This window comes from Cygnus olor, chromosome Z, assembly GCF_009769625.2.
Source record: "Cygnus olor isolate bCygOlo1 chromosome Z, bCygOlo1.pri.v2, whole genome shotgun sequence".
Taxonomy (NCBI): Eukaryota; Metazoa; Chordata; class Aves; order Anseriformes; family Anatidae; genus Cygnus; species Cygnus olor.
In genome coordinates, this window is record NC_049198.1 from 43,423,424 (window position 1) to 43,450,527 (window position 27,104).

The following is a 27,104-nucleotide window of genomic DNA, read 5'->3' on the forward strand; positions in this document are numbered from 1 at the left end:
CATTGACTTTTATTGAATGGAAGATTTTGCATCCAACGTGTGTTAATATTTCATAAAATTGATAGTGTGAAGCACAACAGACTATTTGTATAGCAGTTTAGCTAATCATTTTGCCAAGTTAATAATCCCAATATAGTGTCAAAGATGTTTTTTTCCACTTTTCAAAAGTGCCACATGAATCTTTTAAGTTGAAGAAGTGCTGCTTTGGTATCACAAAGGTAACATATTTAATTAAAGGGTCAGAGAGGAAAAGATGACATGTTAGCGATCCCTTTATAAACTGAATATACTAATTGCTGTAAAGACCATTTTTAATTATTCTCAAAATCACTATGATATTATGTAAAGCTATTTAAAAGGCAAAAGGATTGTCATTTTAATCATATGTTCAGATACTTAAGTATGTAATCATTTTTTTCTAATGTTCTAATATTCACATTTTGCCCAGGGACCTACTCCCCTTACCTTCTTAGTTCTTACAGAACATTTTTAAACAAAGCAAAAATCAAACCGAAATCTCGTTAAATAACCCATTTTGCTTTCCTCAGAATCCCTCCCAAGTGAAAATTTTCCCTATTGAATAGAATAGAGTTTGAGTAAGTATTTTCTTCTATAACTAAATTCATTTGAAAAAAACATATTTTTTTTCCTGGAGCGTATATTAATGTATGACTTTAAGAAGAGAGAGCATACCACAAATAAACAGGATTTCACGTGACTTACTTTTCTAGATAAGGAGTGAAACTAAAATTGTGTTCCAGCTACGAAAAGCTCATAACAAAATGAAAATCTAGAAGAAGCACTGGTTTGTTATTAATAAGCAAGTGTAATAACATGAGCAGTGATGAGGAAAAAAATCTCTGGTTTCTCTGCTACATAGAACCTGCAGTCCACAGAAGGCATGCTACCGCAGCTGTCCTTTTAGTGCCTGTCAATTGATGTTAACACACAAGTCTCAGGATGGTGTGTCTGCTGCCTGTTCGCTATTGATTTTTGTCTCCCAGTTCAGCAAAAGGTTTGCAGGGTTGTGTGTAGCCTTTTAAGCGTTTTTCAGCATTATTCATCAGCTGTTTCTAAGGAGTAACTGGCTGTAGAAGTTTTCACTTCATTCCCTCACTGCAAATATTACATCAGCCGACAAAGTATTTGTTAGCAATTTGTGTGCAGAAATATGTGGGCCATCATTAATTATTGCAGTGGCAATGTCCTTGCAACACTGAGTGCAAAACAAAATATCAGAAGCTTAATCCATGCTGATGTTTGGAGCTTTTTCTCTTAAGTACCTTGTGTCAGGAAACTGACCTGTAAAAATTTGTGGGATGTTTAATTTCTGAAACTTCAAATCAAATGCTTCCTTAAAGGAGTCAGCAATCATACACAAATATGAAAGGTGCTTGAAGACCCTTACTATATTTCTGTCTCTTGGTAAATTTAGAGGAAGCAGGTATGTTTTCACATTTCTAGACTGATATACTGGCAAGTGTGCTCTTGATTTGGAAGTAACCTTCAAAATTCATACTCTCTGGGCTCTTCTGTCATGTTGCAAGGAATGCTTGTGCATGTTATGTATGAACTGGAAAACACTGTCTCTTCCTCATTTAACTTAAAATTGTAATAGCTATCTGCTTTTTTTTCTACTACACAAAAAATTGAATTTGTCCGACTTTAATCATACTTATTTCTATCCAGCTACATCACTCGACCAACTAGTCTCTTTTGTATTTTTGTATTTTAGCAGTACTATGCTATTTTCCAGTAAGCTCCACTGAAGCCATCTTCTTAGCAGATTTCGCAGACTGTAGAAACCACAGACCTCTGTTGCACAGTAATAATTATTTTCTTTCCTCAATCACATTTTGCACCTACGTGGTTCCCTTTTCACTGGCCTGCTGGTAACCTTGAATGGATAATCTCTGTCTTCTATTTTGTTTTTCCTTCCACTTTACTATGATTTCATTTAGACAACAGATCTACAAAATACACTCACTATGTTGTACTTCATAGAGGTTTCTGGCTGCAGCTGCAGGGAATAAGTACCTTTTTCCTAAATCCTGTATAGCAGTTGTTGAAAAATAATGCTGAAAAATAATGCAGATGGCCTCACCCTTCAAAGCAGCTTGATAGCAATAGCTGATTCTTTTCACTGGAAAGCTGTGGGTAGAATTTTCTGTTAATGCTTTTATCTGCCAAAGAAGTGTCTTCATATCTGAATTAGAAATCTTAATTTAAGGCAGCATGAACTCTTGCAGCAGATTTTGGAACGATGAATTTGTTTTTAAAATTTGGAAAAAGAGAATAATGCTGTGAAAGTCTCGTTTCAGAAAGAAGGGGATCATATTAACTTGAAAGTGACTGAACATTAAGTATTCAGGCTCATGGTTTTCTAAAGTTAATTTTGTATACTTACGTTAGAATTTAGTCCTCCATATCCCAGGTCTCAGAGAGAGCTGCCACCTTCTTGGCACCTCCATAATATTAACCAAAGCATAAGAGAGCAAGGAGGAGAGGGTGGTAGATCCGTTATGTAGAATTGTAATGGTGTCTTGAGTTGCTCGTTGAAGAATAAATAAGAACAAATAACAACAAGCTCTGTAAATTCCTCTTCTATCTTGTTGCTAAGTTAACTTACTATACTTAGAAGTCAATAGCTTGACTTCTTGTGAGACTTGATGCCAGCATGGAGCTTCTTTGTGTTTTGACCAAAATCTCTGAAATTTTTGTTAATTTTACCTGTAACTTGTCACAAAGTTGTTCTTGACTGGACTGGCCTTGTACTAGCTTTTCAGACGAGGAGTCTTTGGTGTTTACCGGGAATAGCAGCAGGTAAGCAAGCTCAGCAGCACAGGTTTCTAGATATTGTGCCACCTTTTGACTTCAAAATCCTGAATTACAGGCCCTCAAGTAGATCCACAATGTATGTTTAGAAACCTAGGAGTAAAGGCGTCACGGAGCTAAAAGGAAAGAAGCTGAAGTAAATACAACTCTTAACACACTGAACACATCTCACAGGGAGTGCAGTTGGCTCCTGGGCTCTGCATCCAGTGACCAGAGCACATGGTAATCTTGCCCACTACATTAATGTGTTGTGTATGAAATTTGGATGTCGTGGGCAGGATGAAAATACTAATGCACTCAGCGGGGCCAGGATGTTGGTAACCGTGCATGGTAACCAGACTGGTGCTTATGGAGTTCAGGTGACTAAAACCAAAGTACCAGCTGTGTTTGGGTGCAGAAAGACACACAGGAGTTTTTGGGTCTCCCTCTTAGTAGAAGTTAACTGTTTAACTACTCATCTGCGTTTTGGTGCTTGTGTTCTCCTGACTAGCCATTCTGAGGCCAAAGCTTCTTGTTCAATATACCGGAAGAATTCAGGCACGCAAGAGAGGATTTCACAACTGTTGGTCTTTCCAGTATGGGCTGGACAAATGAAAATGAGGAGGAGGAGTGATGCAGTAACATGCCTTGTTTTTTCTGTTAGCTAGGTATAGAAAAACTAGGTATGATGTTGTCAAGTGTGTAGGATTAAATAAATAAATAAATAATGCAGCCCTGCATTGCTCTTTAAAAATATTTGGTACACTTTTTACTTCAGAGGAGTGTCTTGGCAACTGCATGGTTCTTATAAGCTGTTAAATTAAGTGGATAAAACCTTAAGTAAAGTGGGAGTGTGAGAAAAATCTCAAGTAATTTTCTTCAGACAGGATCTTCTGTGAAGCTATTTTATTTGCAATTGCGGGCGCCCTGCCAATTAGGAGCTCATTATAGTAAGCAAATCATAACCTTTTATTGCCTATTACCCGACACCTGATCACCTCCCCTGTTTCCTCATTGGCTGAGTACTACAGGTTCACAAGCTACTCGACACTCCTCTATACCATATACGTACAATTTTTTTCTTCAACCCCTTAATTTCTCCTTTTTCCCTTTTTTCCTTTCTTATGTTTTGAGAACTTGTTATCTTTATTTTACTGTTCCCACACTGCTCATCCTGTTTTTCTCAAGCTTCCACCTTGTTTTGGAAGAGTGAGGCCTTCTACTGTCCACTTACCTACTTAGCATTTCTCCTTGTTATGACTACACAGCTACCTTTGAATAGAGAAAATTAGTTCTCTACTGCAAAAACACAACTTAGTTTCTCACAGGAGTAGAAATATTTCACTCTCGTCTTGGGCTGAAATTTTGAAATATGCAAGGATTCATACAAGAGACATCTGACCACAGAATCCATAGCAGAAAACGTTTCTTCTGCAAGTTGACAGAATTTTTGGATTAGAGAAGAGCGCTTATACCCTATAATGGAAAATAATTCAGGTAACTTATTAAATGGATTCTGCTTTAAAAATTGGAATAAACTGGTTCTGAATTTTAACTTTCTTACTTTACGTTGTTTGGAAATGTAAGCAAGGTTGATTAAACCTTGTAAGCTTGAAGTTAACTAGATTAAGTTGTTTAAAACAAGCAGTTTTTGCTTAGGATTTTGGGTTTTGCTTTTTTTTTTTTTTTCCTTTTAGCTTCATGAGAAATCCTTAGATAATCATTAATTGTCGTTTAGGCAATATTATACTGAGCAACGTGATCAACACAGCATGTGACTGAGTCGTTATGAGGTGGCCACGCTGACTATGAAGGTTAACTGGTTCTGTGTAGGTTCCCATAATGACTTCCTCCAAGATCTTCTGCTTAGTTGTATTTCATAGTTGAGGAAGCCTGACGACTTGCAAAAGCGCTATCCAGAAATCCTTTTTCCACAAGTGCCTTGTATTTTCTTTCCCGGAGGGAAATATGTGGGTGGCAAAGGCATCTGCCAGCCTTCCTTTGAGAAGTCTAGGAATTGCATCTACCACTGCTGTGTTTTATGAGAATGTGGTTGACCTGAGGCGTTGTTTCACTTGCACCAGTTCAGGAAAGCTAGCATCTCTACCTAGTAATATCAGGGAGGCAGAACATAACAGCTTTGCTCTTAATGGAAATGATTATACAATATATTTTCCTGTGCAGGGTTGTTCCTTTTTCTAAAAGTGTGCTCTGCTGTTCAGAAACAGTATCAACTGAAGTCACAATACAACAGTGAAACTAGATTTACTCTGCTCTTACGGCTTTGTGTTACAGCATACTGAATAATAAAACCTGCCCCTTAGGATTGAGATGTGACCTCCGTCAATCACAAATGTTTATCATATTGAGCCAAGGACATGAACAACCTCTTTTTTTTTTTTTTTTAAACTGCAGAGTGTTTCCAGTTTAAAGGTAAACAGAAAAGTTTTATGCAGGAACATTGAGGAGTTAATGCTTCAAAGGAGACCATTATGTGCTGGTGAGCATAAAGGTTTTGCAGCCGTAACGGAATTCAGATGTGACTTGACTTTAGTCAAGTTCCTCTTTTAATATGACGGGGTATGGCTTGTTGCTCACCCATTACTTGTTAGTAGCTTGCAGATCAGAGTTGTGCCAATGCACAGATGAATTGCTCAGAAAGCTGTCTGTAATTCCTACCAGCTAACAGAGAAAGTGCACAGAGAAAGCTGTGCCCTTCCCAAGGAGACACGTACAATTCCTCTGAAGTGCTCTGCCGGAGGAAACCCTTGCGCTTAGCGAGCCCATTGCCTCTGCTCCCTGGGGGAAGGAGGTCTCAGCCAGTCCGTGGTTGGCAGCAGTCATTTAGATGCTGCTGTGTGGATCCCTGAGTAGGTAGGGTCATACAGGCAAGCTGGAAGCTGGGTTGTGCAATTCTCTGGCTGCAGGGAAACCTGTGCAGTCATCTGGTTTCAGCCAGATTTAAACAGGACGTTCATACAGGCGACCTCAAACCTAACCTGTTTCTGGTAAAGTAGAAAAAATCCTGGAGCACTGTAATAGAGATGAATTCAGCGTACTTCTTGGGAGAAGCTGAAATTTATAAAGATTGGTCTTAGGCGTTGAGATACGGAAAAGTCTCCCCCTTCTCCTTCAGCCTGAGACTGCTGCTGTGCGTGGGATAAAGCTATGTGCAGGTATTCTGTGCAGGAAGGGGTTTTTGTTGTTAAAATTCTGGCTTGCAGTTTCACATCTGAAGCTGAGCACAGGATAATAAAATATACTGTGTTTATTTAGTATGGAACTACATTATCCTGGCTGAAGTACTAGACTTTAAAAACTAATGGCGTCAGATTCATGAAAACTGAAGTGTATTATATATTATACAACCAGTGTCTTCTACTGGCTTGTTTTAAGCAGTTTCTTAGTCTATAGTTTTTGGAAGACCACTCAAGATTATCTAGTGAGTCTAGGTATATAATCTAGCTATAAAATCTGTGAAAACAGACTCTGCTGATAGATCAAAAGAACTGTGATCCAGTGAATAAATTGCAGAATGGAAACTTAGCTTGTAAGGGATGTTGAGTGTGGACCTGCACTAACACTCTATGACTTGTTTTAAAGCGATTACCTTGTACCAGTACAGTGTTTTCCTGTATTCCTGTGGTGATGTAGTTTAATATTAGACCTAACCAGAGTCAGCAGGAAGGTAGCAGAATAAGCAGTTTTCTGATAAGCATTAAAAGGAAGCTAAGAAACAATACCTGCCTTATTAAGCTCTCATAGGGATGTGAGTTTATTTAAGGGAACAAGTAAGCACAGAGTCCATGGAGGCTTCCTGGGAAGCTGGCCTTTTCTGAGTTTCTAGATTGTCTTGTTTAGCATTTTAGTCACTATTGTTGTATAACCCTGTTTCTCTTGTGCTTTATGTCCCTACCAGTAAAATTTAGCTTTACTTGTTCTGGAAAGCTGTCTGGGCACTGTGCTTACCTACCATCACAGCTCTCAAAGGGAAGAACCTGAGGTACTGTGTTCACTCCCAGCAGCTGAGAAATTACCAACAGAAAAAGTTATAATGGCCTAGTCTGTGAGTTGAAACCACATGGGATTGATTTCACTCCAGGCATTTTCAGATAAGGTGCATCATGTGGAGGGGTGCGCTGCAGTCCCTCAGATCAGAGCTACAGCTGGCTCAGGATCAGTGCTTTGAGTGTGTTAGAACTTGTCTCTCCTCATTCGGATATTGCTTGAGGAAGCATTGCAGAAAAAAACAGTTAAGCACAAAAAAGCACATGACGCTTTGGAAAAATCTACCAGTCCTGCTATTTAGCTCCCAATTTAAAGAAAATATTTTGACATATCTTCTTTAGATCTTTGTTTCTAGATTTGCAAGCACTAGGTATATTACCTGCAAAATATAGGTAGTGTTTTATTTCACATTATTCTAAGACCTTTGGCAAAGACAGGATGATCGTACTCAGCAGCACATGTATGTGATCCCATGCAGTTAGCTATTCGTAAATGCGACATCTTTGAGACACGCAAGAAACAGTGTATGTTAAACTTGTAATTTCATGTGGTCTAAACTTTCAGGATGTGAAAATCCCCGAAACAGAACAATTGCAGTTAAGAAGAAGCTGAGGATGGGAAGGCTTTTTCCATTTTTCAGTAATACCTAACAAACACAACTGTGTCTCAAAAATGACTAAACTCTGAGTGTTAAATTAAATCTTGTCTTTCAGAGCTGAAAGAAATTTGTTATGAGTGCTAGTGTTCGTGTGGATGACTAGCAAGTTTCGCAGACACCAAGTATCTTTGAAATGCCAACAGAAATAAGTGCAAGAGGGAACAGCCTTAGAACAGATACATACCTGTGTGGCACTTGAATAGCCTGCTTTAGACTCTGAAGTGGGAAGCACGATCTTGCAAGTAAACACTGCTGAAAATGCATGATTTGAGTATGTGTACAGCAGCTGTGATAGCTGCTTAAGCAGCCACTTACACTGTTTCACAAGGAGGCTGATCTACATGAAAAGTATACCAAATAACAGTGTGCTTGTTGCAGCCTCGATTTCTTCCTCACCCGAGGGTTCGGCTCTGCCAGCTTACTGTGTGACAGTCACTCCCGTGCCAAACCAGAGTGTGTTAAGGTGCTGTTCTGCTGCGACTGCTGACATAGCTGCTCACCAGCTTGAATGGTAGCCCCTGTGAGTCTGCCTTCACTGCATGGCATGAGCGTATTCCAGCTAACATCCTTGGGGCAGCTGCAGCAGGCATCCACTCAGATGAGTTTTGTGTGATGTTTAGGTCCTTTGGCCTAATAACTGGAAATGAAGAGAAATGCCAGCGCTGCGTCACCATCCAGGCCTCTGTTTGTCATCAGGAAGCACAGTGGAGAAGTGCATACCTTAGCCTGAAAGCCTTTTGCCTTTCTCAGAGAGAAGCAAAGAACGAGGAAATATGCCTGCACAGCCATTTGTAATATCTTTCTGACCAGCCTGTGTAAGATAATGAACTGTATTTAATCTGCAGGAATTCCATTTTCATGTTTCTAAAACAAAAAAGATTATTAAAATGACCTCTCTCCCTTCCAGTCTGTAATTCTTGCATTTAATGACACTTCATTTTAATAATTACTTTCATGAAGAAAATATTACAACACCATAAACAATACCCAAAACAATACTCTGATTATCTTCTAGGCGGCTCAGTGAAGGCTCCAAGAACTCATTAAAATGCACTTTCCATGCAATTTGCATTACAATAATGCAGATTAAGTCTCTTGAAAAGTAGACATGATAAAGCAAGTCAAATGTATTTCCAGAAACTTGCTCAGACTGTTTAGCTATTGTTATATGTTAATCCCATTATTTTTCATAAGCAGATCTTTAAATTGTGAACAGATTGTTTTTTCCCTGCTGAAAGGCACCATAAATTAGGTTGTACTTTCTGATAATTTTTTAAAAATATCAATATCGTGTAAAATACGGGGAATAGTATGACCATCTTTGCAGTCTCTTAACACCTTCCTGTGTAATAGTGCTGTTTTGTAACCTGGAAAAACTAGTTGCCAGAGTGGCCAGTCATCCCAGTAGGTGGCCTTAAACTGAAAGGAGCTTTGTTGTTTTTTTTAGAGAAGTTGTGGATCCTGTTTCCTATTCACTTAATTCTGTGTCTGTTTTTCTGCTGACAATTATCATCACTCCTGCCAGACTGCTAAGTGAGCTGAGAAAAGGGTCATCTTCAGTTTATTTCTCTCCCGCGGATGCAAAAAAGTATTGACGTGCTTACGTACCCTCCTCAGTTCTTACCTCTCTTTCTTCCTGCACAGCTAAATGGATTGCAGGAAATAGTCTTAAGAGCAGTAGTGGCTTTTCCTTGTTAGGGAAGGTGTGGTAATGTTTGAGCACAACTTAATGTGCGCAATGTAATGCACTGTTTAAGACAAGACAGTATGTTTTCAAAGGGTTGAATAGTTTGGGGAGGTTTTGTTTTTGTTTTCTCTTTAAATTAAATGTAAAAAATAATTTAAGAAAAATGATAGTAAGATAGCTGCTAGTAACTATTTGAAAGTAAACTTTGAATTTATATTTTCCAATAAGAAAACAAACAAAGCCTGTTATACTTGTGTATGAGCCAAGTCATATTTTATTTTCTGTTCAGTTATATTAGCATGTTTTGAGTATATTTAACTTCAAATTCAGTTTTATTCTTTTAAATGTACATAGAGTATGTGGGTTTTACATCATTTAAATTTAGATACAGATAACTATGTATATATGTATGTATGTTTCAACTTTTCTGTGTTTGAAAATAGCTGGTTTTATCGTAGTCTTTCTTCTTCGTGGGGAGGAGGGGTAATTACTGTTTCAAGTATTGAATTGTTTTCCACCTTCTGTTTTCATATTGACAACTTGTAAAGCTTCTGACTGTTTTCCAAGGTTGTCTGAGAATTGTTAAGGTAAATCGACCCCATAGGTTAAAACATGCTTGTCACTAATTCTGTTGCTGCTCTCCAAGTGTTGCAGGTGGAGAGCTCTTCGACTTCTTAGCTGAAAAAGAGTCTCTCACGGAGGAGGAAGCCACAGAATTTCTCAAACAAATACTTAATGGAGTTCAGTATCTACATTCTCTGCAAATTGCCCACTTTGATCTAAAGGTATGTTAAGCAGATAAGAATGCATACAACTGCAAGCAACATCCATTAAAGTCTTTTGTAACACGAGCCAGAAAACTGCCATCATGCAGATCTTGGCTGTAGTTTTGTTTTGCTAACTTATGTAGACAGGGAAAAGCTCAGCCATTGAAAAGAAATTACTGAACCGTAAAAAGATCCCATCTGTTTTTAATATAAGATTCTTCTTGGAAAATGGCAACTTCTATAAAAATGAAACCATTCTGAGGAAGCAATTTTGAAATAAAGATTATGATTTTGTGGAATGTGAATGGAATCTGGTTAAAACGTCCTGACCAGGATGCCTTTCATCAAATTTCTTCTTTTTGCTGTTACATACATTGTATGTTTATGTGAATGTTACTTATAGGTACTAAATGAAAACACTATAGGATAGAGTACAAAGATTCTTGTAGAGCAGATAGATTATTTTCTTCTGGATGGGTGGAAGGTTGGCTGGTTGTAATTGTTAGGGATTTTTTTAAGAAATACTGTCAATTGCATCCTGTGGGTAGTGAAAAGAGATCTTTTATATCTAAACGCAGTTATTGCTTTTTAATGTTTCAATTTAAGTATGTTTTCCTATGTAAGATTTTTTGATAGATAGGCAGCTGAATGTTTCCTGAGGTCTGCTGGAGTTGGCAGCTATGTCTGTAATAGGAAAAGGAGGCATAATTATTATAGTGCAATACATTTCTGAAAGGGATTGCTGTATTCTGGTGATGAGAAAGAAAGGGATTTTTTTCAATGTAGGCATATCTTTTCCAGTCTCATACTCATAACCCACAGCAATATATTTTTTTTCTTTGTATAACAGTAAGAGAGTTATGAATCTACAAAGTATATTCCTTCAATGTCTTACAACCTAATATTTAAAAATTTTGCCAATATGTTTGCAATAAAGCAAAACATCCTTTCACCTGATACTAAGAATATGTGGATTAAGGTATAAGCAAGAGCAATAAAATTATGCAAGCGATATGTAACAAGGGAAAGAGAAGGAAATTCATTTTGCATGTGGTTTACCATCACAATCACCTACATATCAGCCCCTGTGATTGAGGAAGAGAGGTAAAAGAAGGGTGATGAGAAAGAGCTGTTATTCATGGCTCCAGAAGCACTTTTTTACAGTGTGAACGGTATGGATGTAGATCCAAGAGCTCTGAAGAGCATGCCAGCTTATAGAATCATGGAATCATTTAGACTGGAAAAGACCTTCAAGATCACCAGGTCCAACCATCAACCTGACCTGCCAATCCTCATCACTGAACCATGTCCCTTAGTGCCACGTCCACACATCTCTTTATTTAATTTGTTTCCAGGGAGGCGAATCCACCACTTCCCTGTGCAGCCCGTTCCAATGCCTGACCACTCTCTCCTTTAAGACATTCTTCCTAATATCCAAGCTAAACTTCCCTTGGTGCAACTTGAGACCGTTTCCTAGCATCCTACTGCTTGTCACCTGCTGTGATTCAGCCCCATCAGACACCTAAGTACAGCACAGCCACTCACTCGCTCTCCCCAGGTGGGATGGGGGAGAGATATGGAAAGGTGAAAAATCAAGAACTCATGGGTTGAGATAAAGACAGTTTACTAGGTAGAGCAAAAACCGAGTATACAAGCAAAGCCAGACAAGTAATCCATTTGCTGCTTCCCACTGGCAGGCAGGTGTTCGGCCACTTCCAGCAAAGCAGGGCTCAACGTGTATAATGGTTTCTTGGGAAGACAAGCACCATCTGAACATGTTGCCCCCTTCCTCCTTGGTTCCCACAGTTTCGTTGTTCAGCTTGATGCCGTGGGGTATTGAATATCCATCTGGTCAGCCTGGGCCTGTTGTTCAGGCTGCATCCCCTCCCAGCTCCTTGTGCACCCCCAGCCTCCTCGCTGGCAGGGCAATATAAAAAGCTTGAAAACTCCTTGACTCAGTGCAAGCACTGTTCTTCAACAACTAAAACATCGCTGTTTTGTCAGCATTATTTTCACCAAAATCCAAAACACAGCACAGTATAAATCTCTACAACGAATACTGTGTAGGAGATCTCTGTGAAAGAAATCTCTTCCAGGGAGTAATGTTAACCTAGTATTTGATTAATGTTAACCAAATACTAGTTTTGCAACTTTGCTTCCTCCATGCTCCCAGCACTACTACTACATGCTCCCTAGCACAGGAGTTGTGATCTTTACTGTAGACAATATGTTTCACTTGGGTCTGTACAAATGAAAACTGCAACTGTTGTATCCACAAGAGGTAAAATCTTATCCCTGTGGAAATCACACCAGTCTGTCATAAACACGGAATCCTGATTTCCTGTAGTTAATTTTTAGGATATGTTAGATATTGATAGGAAAAGGCAGGAATTTTCTGCTGACAACACATTTCAAGAGACTGAAAGCAGAAATGAGAAGTGCTCAGTGTTGAAAAGTGCTAGTATGTATCAGATGTGTTGTACCTATGTATAATCTTTTTCTCTCTCCATTCCTCCTTCTCAAAGCCTGAAAACATAATGTTGTTGGACAGGAATGTACCAAAGCCTCGAATCAAGATTATTGACTTTGGTTTAGCACACAAAATTGACTTTGGAAATGAATTCAAGAATATCTTTGGAACGCCGGAGTTTGTTGGTGAGAAAATTGTTTCTTCAAACTATTCTTTCTCAATCTATGAAACGGTAAATGTTGGCTTAGCTTGGTTTGGCCAAGTTACAGATTATGTAATTTGTGTGTACTTTGTGACATTTTGAAATGTAACTAAGCAATTGGTAGCATTCAGTCCTGACTTGGATTTTCATTAAAGGTATTTTTATCTATCAGCATCTTAGCTTATTATCTCTAACATATATAGGCTCAGAGTTAAATGGATCTGTTCATTGACTATATGCTGATCTACCTATTTTCTCCTTTAGCTCCTGAAATAGTAAATTATGAACCTCTTGGTCTTGAAGCTGATATGTGGTGAGTTACTGGATCTTATTTGAAATAAATCTCATTATTATTCTTATGTTCTAACCTTATTTTTTTCCTTTTCTCTCTCCCTCCATCTGTTTCTCTCTCCCCCCCCCCCCCCCTTTTTTTTCTTTTCACTCCAGGAGCATTGGTGTAATAACTTACATTCTGTAAGTACCAAAGTCTGTGGTCTGTTCTTAGAAGTGCTAGTTTTTTATTTGGGGGTTTTTGGTGGTGTCTATACAACTCAAGCCATTTTGGTAGCGCGGGATGTTTCAAGTTGAATGATCATAAAAGCAGTAGTAGAGTTATTGATTAGAATGGCCATTAGTCAGCACTGAGATAGCATGGGAAGCTGCCATCAGATCTGTAGGTATCATTCCACAGTGGGTCTTTATCTTAATCAATATTCTCTGAAATTGCAGAAAAGCTTTTTGCCCTGTTGGATCAAATCTTCTGAAAATACATTTGCAGTCTTAAAGCAAGAAAAAAAAAATGTTCACTTTCTGCTGTTGTTTGATCTGAGAGGGTTGAAACAGCAGTGTTTCAACGTGTAATGTGAGGAATGTTCTGTCTTTCTGCAGTCTAAGTGGTGCATCACCGTTTCTTGGAGAAACCAAGCAGGAAACATTAGCAAATGTGTCTGCTGTGAATTACGAGTTTGAAGAAGAATTCTTCAGTAATACCAGTGCCCTAGCTAAAGATTTTATACGAAGACTTCTAGTTAAGGATCCAAAGTGAGTTGTTCCTCTTGTGTATGTGCTGTTGCAGCCTGAAACATCTCTAGTATTTCAAATTACATTATATTTCAAAATGTTAGTTTAATAAATATATAGTATTATGTATTTCAAACTACCTGAAACACTTCTATCTTTTCTCCTATTAAAGGAAGAGAATGACTATTCAAGATAGTTTGCTGCATCCTTGGATCAAGGTTAGCATGTGATTCACTCTCTGTTGTTCTGTTTTTAATCATTCTTCGTTTCATATTCCACTTCCACTTTTTAAGTTAACAAAGTCTTCAGAAGGAAAATTGGCATAATTGTTAAATATATCCTACTGCTTTGGAAGGCTGTCTAATATGTGGACCTCATTAAGATACCCTCTGTGTAAGTTCGCAATAGGCAAGCGTGGCAGTCTATTATTAAGATAAAAATCATCCTCAACCGGAGAAGCTAATGTTCAGAGAGCATTATACTGACAAAAATACAGTCTCTGAATCCAGTCCATTTGTCATCTTCTAATCTCCTTATTTAGATTAGGTGTAAAAGGGCCATCTTCCTTCTGTCCTTCCTCCCCCTTTAGTCTGAAGACAACAGTTGATGTGGGGCAGTGGTCCACTTTGAGTGTTCCAGAGGTTGGTTTGGGTCAAGCTGTTGCGGTGTTTCTAGGCTGAGTGGGGAGAAAATGGGACCTATCGATCTTCTTGAAGTGTGCAGTAATACATGTCACTTTTTTTTTTCAATTCCACATCCTGTTCTGGTTGTGAATAGGAAATGTCTACAATGGTAATGATTTCTCAAGTCTTGGGGATGCACTAAGACCCCTTCCCACGTCCCAAAGAACCAGAGGCAGAATTTCCATGCCACTGCCACTCCATTTCACAGTTCAGCATCCTAGAGCAGATGCTTCTACAGCAATATGCTGAACTACAGATCTTACTGGAAGAAGTACTGATACCATCTGCTTTGCTGACTTTTTCATGGGTTAATCTTAAAGAGTACAGATGTAAAGCAAATGGGGACATGCTGAAGTGATTTTTAAACCAGTAGAGCGAGCACTGTCTAAGTTTGTGGAAACCAGGGTTTCCACTCCTGCGACGAGATCTGTTGTTTTGTACCATGTTATGTTCCTTTTTAATCTTAATTTTCCAGATGTTCCCCTCCTGCCCCCTCAACTGGTCATATCCTCTTTTCCATTTTCCCCTCCTTACCTTTACCTGTATGTCTTGATAAAAATGAATTCAAGTTTTATGTCATGCAGTGCTAAGTTAGGTATACTTCACGGGTTACTGGTGCATCATGCTAGCCTATGAAGAAGTTCAAAGGGTGCAGCCTTAGAGCTTGCTGCACAGATAGGTGGGATATGATTTTTCTTTGGATCCCGCAGCATCCAGCTGATGACATTGAGACTGGAACAAAGGCTGTATTTAAAATCAGCCAGGAAATTTTCCTAGAAGACAAGATGTATCTTCGAAATTATATACAATTCCTCTGTCACAGAGAGAGGTTAAGGATAAAGCTAAATGTTCTACTGGTGTTGGCTTTTTGTTGCTGTTGTTTAAAACAACAGCAACGAAAATTAGTATTGCTTGAAATGTTCTTAGGTCTAGATTTTCTTTAGGACATTCTCTCAAGAAATGTCATCTGCATGCCTCACAAGGCTGTGGATGTTAAAATATGCACTTACATTATAGAAATATCATCACAGTGTAATAATGAAGTAATTGTAAGTGGAAGTCATCATTGAAAGACAGCAGGAAGATGCTTTATGAAAGTTCTGGTTGTTGTAATTATGGGGTATTTCACACCTTTATTTTACTTTTGCTCATAGCCTAAAGATACCCAGCAAGCACTTAGCAGAAAAGCATCTGCAGTGAATATGGAGAAATTCAAAAGGTTTGCAGCACGACGAAAATGGAAAGTAAGTCGTTCAATAAATCTTCAGAGTACTGGTGACATACAAATCCAGTAGTGCCTACCTGCTCCATCAGTGCCTTTGAGGTTGGAGAAGGAAGAAAGAACCCATTCCTATGTCATTTGGAATAAATTAGGTGCTTGAGCATGGTGATGTGGGAGAAGACTTCTTTGTTAATGATCTGCATACAAATGTTTGTGTGGAGTGTTTGTTTTATGCATCTAGTTGTGTTCTGTCATCATCTGTCTTGCTACTGTTTGCAGAAAAAAGACACTCCTGTGTGTAGATGCATGTTACTGTGGCAGTAATTCCAGTAAATCAAAGATCATTTAAGCAGCCCTCACAGAATTAATTATTCCTACCAGGTATGCCAACACCCAACAGAGTAGGAAGGGAAAACTGGTCTCTTTTGCAAAGGATTTTTGTTCTGACACTGCCAACATGTTTACAAGAAAGCATCATTTAATCTTTCCAGAAATGGGGCAAGATATTAGCTGAAAGTGCTCCTTCTTCAACACACACACTGGGGAGTTAGCACTGATACTAAGTAAGGACAGGACTATTGTTTATCATGAGTAGAGTGAAATATGAGACAACAGAGGCCCTTATTATTAGAAAAGGAGTTGTATTGATTGCCAGAGAGGCCAGGAAATAGGATGATTGTGCTAAGCCATCGAGCAAAAGCACAAAATATCCAGCTAAGTATGTACTTTTTGTTTCCTTTTGCCAGTTTTAGTGTCTCTGTTAAGTGAACTTCTATGTTATTTATGAAATTGAAATATTAATTTGCTTCTCTAGAATAAAAAGGTAGGTCTAGGAGTATCTTAAAAACATATTACAATAAAAACTTAAAGGAATGGTATCAGCTATTTTGTGCTCAGTTTAGGTTTTCTGTGTTTACGTGCTTTAAAATCCATTCATTTAAATATTTTCAGTGTAAACAAAAGGATGTAATACAAATCTGTTTTGCTGTGTATTTGAACAGCTTTGTGAAATAATAGCAATCCAAAAATACTATGTAGTTTTGCTCATGTATATGACTAGCCTATTTGCATTATAAATTCTAAATGAAATTGAATATTCAAATGCAATATAAAAAGTAGATGGGGGAGAGGTCAAAATCAAACTCCTGTCTCTGATGCAAATATGACAGTCTTCCTTTAAAATATTTGCAACAGCATTCTATCATAAGTATTCTGTTTTGATTCTTTCATTTTTAATGAAGCTTTTCTCTTCTTTTTTTTAAAAAGCAATCAGTGCGCTTAATATCCTTGTGCCAAAGATTATCAAGATCCTTCTTGTCCAGAAGTAATATGAGTGTCGCTAGAAGTGATGATACTCTGGTAAGTGAATATTTACATTATTAGAAAGTCTTAATACGTCTGAAACATTTTCTGAAATTATTCTAATAAGAATATTGGACAATTGTAAATGTGAAGGATTAATTAAACTCGTTTGTAGGAAAACGGAGATTTTAAAGCTACAAAGGTCAGTTATCCGTAGTCTGATGTTCTGCATGTCAAAAGCCTTGAAGTGTCATTTATTAATTACCATATTGAAGCTGATAGTCAGAGCCTGAAATTCACTTATCTCGTTTTTTACGTTTTGTTCAGGAGGAATTTTAGTACTATAGCAATTATAATATGAAAAGGTTGCATCTGATTTTTTCATGGCACTGTGCAGCATTAAACAGTACTGCATTTCTTTTAACAGAGTATTCAGAATTATAGAGCCCCCATATATGCAATGAATGCTAGACAGCAGTATCAGAGTAAGCAGTTATTTAAGAACGAAATTTTAGAGTTGGCCAGTATTCAGTCTCTGGCGTTGTATATGTGTACTGGATTTAAGTAGTCAGGAGCAATTGTTGTATGCTTTGAGATTACAAATGCTTGTAAATCCAAAAGCATTCTTATTTAGCTTACTCTCCAGATTTCAATACATGCTTCACAAATTCCCTGTGATCAGCGATGTATGTATGTATGTTAACATGTTTAGAGCTGGGTAGCTTCATCTGTTCTCTGCATTAAGAGGATCAAACTTCAGAAATGCTGCAACGCATTTTTTATTCCTGTTATCTTTTCTGTGTCCCTCCTGTGTAACCCCACACTTCTTTTTCCATTTTACTCCTCCCATCTTTATGCTTCTACATTCTATTCTCTTCCCCCACTTTCCCTGCCTCCCCCACCCTAGCTTGTCACCTGTCACTATGCCTTTTAACACCACATCATCATTTCACACCTGTGTTGGAGCAGAAGGAATTGTAGTGTAACATTAGTTTTCTAAAAATCAGAAACCTCAGGAGAGAGAAGTTAAGTGGTTCAAATATTGGGCTCAGTGAATTTCATTTCTCTGACATTTTAGTGCATGGATGAAAAATAGTTATGTCTGCAAAGGAATCTAGGCTCATTATTTATGTTCCAGATTCTTACCTGGTCTATTTGAAAAGATGAAAACTAGGTCAAAGGTACATCTCCTGCAGCATATCTGTGGATAGCAGAAAGATTGATTCTGCATTTTTTTGTGTACCACTTTTTTTTTTTTATGTTTCTATCACATAGAATCATAGAACCATTTATGTTGGAAAAGACCTTTAAGATCATAAGATCCACCTAACACTACAAGTCCACCAATAAACTATGTCCCTAAGCGCCACATCCACACATCTCTTAAGTATCTCCAGGGATGGTGACTCCACCACTTCCCTGGGCAGCTTGTTCCAATGCCTCACTACCTCTTCTGTGAAGAAATTCTTCCCGATACGCAATCTAAACCTCCCCTGGTGCAACTTAAGTCTGTTTCCTTGCATCCTATCACTTGTCACCTGAGAAAAGAGCTTCACTGAAGCTGCCTTTCAGGTGGTTACAGACAGCAGTAAGATTCCCCCTCAGCCTGCTCTTCTCCAGACTAAACAACCCCATTTCCCTCAGCTGCTCCTCATAGGACTTGTGTTCCAGGCCCTTCGCCAGCTTTGTAGCCCTTCTCTGGACACACTCCAGGGCCTCAATGTCCTTCTTGTTGTGAGGGGCCCAAAGCTGAACGCAGTACTCGAGGTGCGGCCTCACCAGAGCCGAGCACAGGGGAACCATCACCTCCCTGGTCCTGCTGGCTACACTATTCCTGATACAAGCCAGGATGCCATTGGCCTTCTTGGCCACCTGGGCACACTGCTGGCTCACATTCAGCTGGCTGTCAGCCAGCTCCCCCTGGTCCCTTCGTGCTAGGTGGCTTCCCAGCCACTCTGCCCCAAGCCTGTAGCATTGCATGGGGTTGTTATGGCCCAAGTGCAAGACCTGACGCTTAGCCTTGTTGAATGTCATGCAGTTGGCCTTGGCATATTAATCCAGCCTATCCTGATCACTCTGATGAGCCTTCCTACACCCAAGAACAGCACTCCCACCTAACTTAGTCACGTCTGCAGACTTACTTAGGGTGCACTCAGTATAATTGATAAAGATATTAAACAAAACTGGCACCAGTACTGAGCTCTAGGGAACACCACTTGTGACTGGCCACCAACAGGATTTAAATCCATTCACAAAGACCATTTGGGCCCAGCCATGCAGCCAGATTTTTAGCTAGTGTACATCTGTACAAGCCATGAGCAGCCAGTTTCTCCAGGATAAGGCTATGGAAAAATGTATCGAATGCCTTGCTGAAGTACAAGTAAACAAAATTTACAGCCTTCTCATCTACTATGTGAGTCATCTTGTCATAGAAGGAGATGAGGCTAGTCAAGCATGGGTTCATAAACCCATGCTTACTGGGTCTGGTCACCTGGTTGTCCTGTATGTGTCATGTGATGACATTCATGATGATCTGCTCCATTACCTTCCCTGGCACCCAGGTCAGACTGACAGGCCTGTAATTCCCTAGATCTTCCTTTCTGCCCTTCTTGTAGCTAGGCATCACATTCACCAGCCCACAGTCAACTGATACCTTCCTGGTTATCCAGGACTTGCTGGTAAATTATTGTAAGTGGCTTGGTGGGCGCTTCTGCCAGTTCCTTCAGCACCCTTGGGTGGATCCCATCCAGCACCATACGGTTGTGTGTTCAGGTGTTGTAGTAGGTTTCTAACCGTTCCCCTTTGGATACGTGCTTGTAGTCGGTTTTGCTTAATGCAAGTGTTGCATCTCTTGAAAGTCCAAGGAGGAAGAAAAAAGTACATCTAGTAAAAGAAACCCTGCTTGGAATCTCAGTGAATAATCGGTCTATTGATGAAATACTGTGTTAGAAGAGGTACGGGGGTTTTTGGTGTGGGTTTTCAAGCAGTGTGTGTGCCTTTCAGCTAGATGCTTCAGCTTTCAGCTGAAGATTTTTTAAATTTTACTTTTTAAAATTTTTCAGTGTCTTGGCAACTGTAGAGATGGAGAGGGGTTGTTTTTCCTGAAGCTAAGTTTTTCTTCTTTCTCTTTAATTACAAGGATGAAGAAGATTCTTTTGTGATGAAAGCTATTATTCATGCCATCAATGATGACAATGTTCCTGGATTACAGCACCTTCTGGGATCGCTGACAAATTATGATGTCAATCAACCTAACAAGGTAGAGTGTGGGTCTGTGCTGAGGTGGGTGGGGGACTAGCTCTCACCCTGTTGAATAGAGTAATGTGGCTGTAATAGAAATATAACACCTGAAATAAAAAAGAAATGTCAAGTGGATGTGAAATTACTCTGCCTTTCTTTAAGGGAAATTTTAATATGTTCTGCTTACAGTCTTCTCAAACTACCTCAAAAACTACCTCAAAAAAGGAGGACAAAATGTGTTTTTGAAATACTAAGCCCTTGAAAAAGTATTAATCTAATCTACTGAAAAGAGCTCTGGTATATTAGATATCAGCCTTTGCTTTTGTTTGCAATTGTTTCTTATAGCAGATGAAGATGGGTGAACATATATGAAGAACCAGACTGACGAAACTTAATTTGCAAAGCACTGTTAAGAGCAAAAGTCCAATACAGCAGAAACTGGATATGTGAACATAGTGTTAGATTGTGCCGTTCATTTTTAGAAACAAAATGACTTGCCTACAGAAGTATTTCATTATCCTGCTATACTAATGGAAGTACTAATGGAACTGACACCAGGGTTCTGTTGCTGGTTCTGCTGTTTAACTGTTAAATCATCTCTGCTCTGGTTTATACTTTTTTGAATGATTATACTGATATTCATTATAAAATGCTTTAAGAAGTATTCATGAAGAGTACTGTAAAAGTGAAGCATTTATTATTTTCCTGTGAAGAGGTCCCAAACCTTTCAAATAAGAATTACATTTTTTTTTTTAATGCTGCAGCCCATTTAACTTTCTAATATGTTGCTGATGGGTTGTGTCTTTGAGATATTGTGGCCAAAACTTAGATATTCTTTCTGTACTCTTCTATTCTCTCTTTCAAGCTATTTAAAATGTAGTTACAAAGAAATTGCAAAGGGGAATGTTCTTGCCAGATTTAGCTAACTGAGAGCTTAACGTTAGTATCCCTACTTTGAAAAGCATGCTTTTAGTATGTGGTGTATCATTTAGTAAATGTGGCTTCACCCCCAAAATGTGGAAAATTGGTATGTAATAAATTTATTTGGACAAAGGGATGAATTATTTACTATACGATATTCCCTGAGGACTTCTTTGAAACTGGAGATCCAGAGATATGCCATTCGCTGCCTTCATTTGATTCCATTTGCTTTTCTTAATGCTTCAAAAATTAAAAAACACTGTTCTTGCTTGTATTTCATTGTTAGCATGGAACACCTCCGCTACTCATTGCTGCTGGCTGTGGAAACATTCAGATGCTTCAGTTGCTTCTAAAACGTGGATCCCGTATTGACGTCCAAGATAAGGTCAGGGTTCTGCTTTGTCACCATTCTGTATAAGTTTTTGTTTTTCAATACAGTTAGCATAGAACAAGCAGCTTGGACCAGTTTTTATTGGAAATAAAAATTCTGGGTTGTAGAGCCTGTTCTGTAAGTTATTCACTAGTCTCTGTAGCAAAAAGATAAAAGCAAATCTTCAGTAACTTCAGTTGTTTCTAGTGCGTATCCTCTGATTTTTGATCACTTTATTAGCCATTGTAATGTGAATAATCTTAATTAATCTCTAACTAATCTTAAAATGAAGTTCTTGCATATGAAATTGACTCGATTACTTCAAATTAGTGATTGCCCTAAAACAATTGGTGAACTTGTTTAGTATGGAATGATAAGTGCACATTTTAGTGATGGGAATGGCACAACTAAAATTCGTATGTCACAAGGGCGTACACTTTGCAACAAGTGCTCTTTGAAAATGTCTTCTAATGATCTATGGCTCATTTAAAGTGAACTTAGAACACTGTCTGCTTCTCAACCTAACTGATGGTAAAGTAAACAGCACAAAGGTATTTATCCTATGACTTCCTCAAAATCTCCCTTACAAGGATGAAAAGGATTATCCTTGCATAGAGTTAGTTATCCTGTTAATTATCCTTGCGGGGGTGGGGGAGGGGTGATGTTGATACATGCAGTTGTTGAACCAACTTGAAGGAAAAAAAAAGTGAATATGTTGTTACATTTGATGAGTTCATATTTACTGTTATGAGTCTGAGCTGTATCTGTGCACATGTATATGCATGCGTATCTCAATGACAGTTTAGAATTAGCATTCTAAATTGATCACTGATATCTATAACAAATCATTTTGGACAGGCTGGATCTAATGCAATCTATTGGGCTTCTCGACATGGTCATGTAGAAACACTGAAATTTCTCAGTGAGAATAAATGTCCTTTGGATGTCAAGGATAAGGTAAGAACAAAATTATTTTCATCTTTCATGCAGAGAGCCTTTTTTAATAGCTTTACGTTAGCAGGGAGAGAGGTCTTTCAATTGGAATGATTTTCAGCTGTGCCACAATCTTAAGAATGTGACTGGATTATTTAGTTGGGTTTTATAAGCTGACATGTAGGGCTGTGATAACACAGCTTTTAAGTAGCTGGATGTACTGATCATTCTGATGGATGTTAACCAAACATGAATATAAATGTGGTGAGTACATGGTGGGTAGGTGGGGAAGTACAAACCTAAATTAATTTTCACATGAACACTTGGTTTCACTTTGGATCTCAGGGTAAGATCGTGATTGTGTTTTTCATTCCTCTTGATTGAAAATCACTTTTGTCTGACAAGTAAATTTGGCTGTTATTAAGTTGAGTATAAAGAAGCTTAACAATTTATAGCTGATGAGCTGTTACCTTGTCTCTGGCAGTATTACTTGAGCAAAATAGGCCCTAAAAGATAGTTGCTGTTAAAATCTTATACCATATCAATGTTTTTATATTAGCATATATTAGTATAGAAGCAGCTACACTTGTGAAATGTAGTTGGTTTACTTTGTTCATGGAACTAGTGCAAGGCAAGGCATATTAGCAGTGTTAGGGCTCCACTCCTGATAGGACTACTAGAAGATAGGCTACTCTCTTAATAGAAATACTATTTCCTTTTAATATAATTGCAACAAAAGTTTGCAAAAAATTATATGTAATGACCAAAATATGCCAGAACGCACCAAAGTGTTAGACCCATCCTTACATGTATGTGTACAGAGTTGGAAGGTAGTCTGAATAGAAATAGAATGCATGTTCCAGTGCCAATTGTGCATGCATCTGCTTCCTCATATTGCTCAGAAATCCCATTATGGCTGCAATCTTGAGCAAATTAAGTAGGAAAATGAGTTCTGGAAAAGGAAGGCCTTTGAAGAAATACCTTGTCAGGTGATGTGATAACTGTCAGATACAACTACAGTTTGTGAGCTAGAGGTCTCTGCTGATTGCAGGTGTGGTATTAGCGTACAGGGAGAGTGGAGTACCCTATACAGCATACAGGCATTCAGGCTGTACGTGGTGGTGTATCTCTGGGGGCAACATATGAAATTACACTGGTATGTTCTTTTCTAATTGCAGTCTGGGGAGACAGCTCTTCATGTTGCAGCTCGATATGGGCACGTGGATGTAGTTCAGTTTCTCTGTAGTATTGGGTCCAATCCAAACTTTCAAGACAAGGTAAGTCACAGGCACTTCCTGTTTTGCTTACACAAACACAGCTTTACTATGAGTGGTCAAAACTCTTAGTCTTGCCTTGGCATGTTTGAATTTGAAAAAAAAAAAAAAAAGAATTATGGAGGTTTTAATACCTCTTAATGAATGAAGACTATTCAAAAACAGAGTGCATGAACCAACCACTGCTGTACTCATAAAACAGATTTTCTTGAAATCTCAAAGATGGAGAAATTCCACATAATGAAGGTATGGGTGGTGCTGTGTGCCCTGTGAGTTCAGCTAACGCTTTTTGTTAGTTGTTGCCTTGATTTCAGATTCTTTTTATGAGGCATGAGAGATTTTGGAAGTGACAAGTGCCCATTATTGAAAATGGGAGGAGAGCTCAGGAGGGCTCCTTTAAATAACGTGTTGTTTTTTTTTTTTTGCTGTGAGCTCTGAACAGGAAACTCTTGTGAGAAAACAAGAAAGAAAGGGTTCATGGAGGGGAAAAACAAACAAACGAACCATGCATTTAACCCAAATTTCATTGATAGTCTACTGTAGGGGGGAATTCCATGAGCCTTCCAATGTCCTGCATCCTCTGGGACTTTTTTATATTGTTTAAATAGCAGCAAGCCAAAGGACCACAGGATTTGCTGTTCAACTTTTTCCTTGGATTTTTAAAGAAACCTTGAATACAGTCCAAATCTTCCAATATTATATGCACTAACTGTTTCTTCGTTGTTATTTGTCAAGTACAGAAAGGATATCCCATTTCTCAGAATCTGATAGAATTACTTTTTCTGCTTTGTAAGCCTCCTTGGTTTGTACTGGGCTACAAAATCAATACTTTCAGTAGTTTCTTAATGGTGTTCCATGTAACTGTCATGAAGTACAGAGCTTTGGAGATGAAAGTTTTGAAGCTTCCTTGGTTCAAACAAAAAAGTAAATTAGAAGCAGTCACAGCTGAACTCAACTCAAAATGCATACAGTTTCAAAAGCTTGTTGTGATGTGCATTTAGAGGAGTCAGGTTTCTAAGTACCCAAGTCACTGCCTACACTCCTAAATCATTTAGATGTGCTTTGAAGACGGTAAGTAGAGTGATCTGCCTCAAGCTGCAAGTCTGGTGGGATTTTGTATCTCCTTGGCGAGTGATCTGTTTTAAACACTGGTTTAGTCCCTTAGCACACAGGATGTAGAAGTTGCTTATGAATGAGGATCTATTTTCAAGTAGAAGAGCCAAGATAGATATCCTTAGCAGCATGGAAATATCTAGACTAATATTACAGACGTTCAGGATGTTGTCAATAAATAGCCTTATGGTGAGAAATATAGGCTCCCAGAATCCAGGTAATGATGAAAATCTAGTGCGTCATTGTAATCACTTAGAGTGTCAGCAGGAATTACTCTTGCTTTGAGAATGTCAGCATTTGAATTTACCACATCTTTCTACAGGGCTTATTTGGCAGACTGTCTTTTTTCTTACCTGTCATCTTCCTGTCTCTCTAAGTTAAGCTGGGGAATTGCTTTTCCTAGCATTTGTTTCAGCTCTGTTTTTCCATATATGTTTTTTTTCCCATATTGCTAGGAAGAAGAAACCCCATTGCATTGTGCTGCTTGGCATGGCTACTACTCTGTTGCCAAAGCACTTTGTGAAGCCGGTTGTAATGTAAACATTAAAAACAAGGAAGGAGAAACTCCACTCCTGACAGCATCTGCTAGGGGATACCATGATATTGTGGAATGCTTGGCAGAACATGGAGCTGACCTTGATGCAACGGACAAGGTTAGTTAGGGATGAATGAGTTGCCTCCAGAGATCACGGGTGCCACAGAGCTGTACCTGTGAATCGCTTCATGTGAATGTTGCAATCCAGCATTGTTTTTATGACGTGCGTTTTCTAAGTAATTCATACAGAGAATATGGATGACTGCAATAGTCCGTAAAGTTGCCAGCTGATTATTTTTCCGTGATTGTTTCTTTCTGATTCATTATCACCTTATCAATTATCACCTTATGAATAACACTCTCTATGGAAAACGGAAGGAACATTGGATTCTGTAATTGGCAGCAAGCAATTAAAGAGAAAAAGGATGAAATTACTGTTTGCCTTTGATTCCTATGGGTTAGCTGATTCACATGCATTTCCAATAAGCAAATTCCAGCTATTTAAAAATATGACTCCATTTGATCCAGAATATTTTTTTTGTTTTTCACTATGTGATCCAAACAAATTAGCTTTGGATTTCATTGCTTATACTTTTGCTATGCTAGTCCTTATAGCTAGCTTTATTGCTCATAGTTACTAGCTAGTAACTAAAGCACGTTCAGTAAAATGTTTTTGTTTCTAAAAGAAATAAATGTTCTAGTTACATTGCCTATACATTGTTCCACAGAGAGGAAGCTCTGTCTCTAAAGTGACTGATCACTAAGCAGATTGCTTAACTTTTATATCACAAACTTCTGTTAGTAAGCACTTGAGCGGTCTACAATGCTCAGCTGATTGTTAGAATTGGTCACTCTCCCACTCCTCAGGGAAGTCTTTGGTAGAGAATGTGTATTTACATTTCATCCATTCCACTGCAAAGTCTGGTGGCTTAATATAAATTTGCTTTCATCCTGTAGTTGATTTGTTCTGCCAAATATTGTGCATCTCCCTACTTCCACCCCAGCTCTTCCCCTCCACTGCTCCCTCCCCCCCCCCCCCCCACCCCCCCCCCCCGAAAACATTTTGATTCTTGAGGCAAGGAGATGCACACAATTACCTTGAAACAATTTTGACTCTTAAAAATACTTTGATACTTCGATTTTTAGCAATATTGAAATCTCACATACAAGTTGTCTTGTGATTTCAGGATGGCCATATAGCTCTACACCTTGCTGTGAGAAGATGTCAAATAGAAGTAGTTAAAACCCTCATCAGTCAAGGATGTTTTGTAGATTTCCAGGACAGACATGGTAACACTCCTCTGCATGTAGCCTGCAAAGATGGGAATGTTCCTATTGTGATGACACTTTGTGAAGCAGGTTGTAATTTGGATGTTGCTAATAAGGTAAGTGGAATATTGGTACTGAACTACTATATTTAAGAGCTCACCTACTGCATTAGATGACCTTTTCCACTTCCCCTATCAGAATATTTTTTCTTCCATTTTTTATCTCTTGAAGAAGCCAAATGCAAAGCATTAAATTATTCATGTTGCAAACTTAACTGTTTCAGTTAAATAGATGATTAAAGGTCCATGAAGAAAGAGCCCAAATGAATTAATTATCACAATGTACTTTGCCACTAATGTTGAAGTATATACCAACCTGCTTCCCTAGCCACATAGCTTTCTTTTTTTTTATGCAGATTACATCTTAGGTGCTGAAGAACAGATGAAATGCTCTGGTAGCCCAAACAGCTGTTGATTTGATGTGACTTAATAATACTAAATTGCTTGTAGAATTGGAGATTGGTGCATTTTTAATGAAAAATCTGCTTTGAATTCTTCCAAATTTGAGAACAGATCTGCACTGTCACCTAACAAGTGATTTAATGAAGTGCAGATTC

General features: G+C 38.4%; 1 protein-coding gene across 2 annotated transcripts in view; it reads left to right on the forward strand.

Annotated features, from left to right (window-relative positions):
- DAPK1 (death associated protein kinase 1) overlaps positions 1-27,104 on the forward strand; it is an 89,211-nt gene that overhangs the window by 39,959 nt on the left and 22,148 nt on the right. For both annotated transcript variants that reach the window (XM_040540412.1, XM_040540413.1), the window contains 14 exons: positions 9,814-9,952; positions 12,460-12,589; positions 12,871-12,919; positions 13,054-13,080; positions 13,495-13,647; positions 13,799-13,844; positions 15,464-15,553; positions 16,798-16,890; positions 19,973-20,092; positions 21,281-21,379; positions 22,223-22,321; positions 23,476-23,574; positions 25,140-25,337; positions 26,407-26,604. In XM_040540412.1, the coding sequence (XP_040396346.1) occupies positions 9,814-9,952; positions 12,460-12,589; positions 12,871-12,919; positions 13,054-13,080; positions 13,495-13,647; positions 13,799-13,844; positions 15,464-15,553; positions 16,798-16,890; positions 19,973-20,092; positions 21,281-21,379; positions 22,223-22,321; positions 23,476-23,574; positions 25,140-25,337; positions 26,407-26,604 (1,540 nt within the window). The remainder of the gene's footprint in view (positions 1-9,813; positions 9,953-12,459; positions 12,590-12,870; positions 12,920-13,053; positions 13,081-13,494; positions 13,648-13,798; positions 13,845-15,463; positions 15,554-16,797; positions 16,891-19,972; positions 20,093-21,280; positions 21,380-22,222; positions 22,322-23,475; positions 23,575-25,139; positions 25,338-26,406; positions 26,605-27,104) is intronic.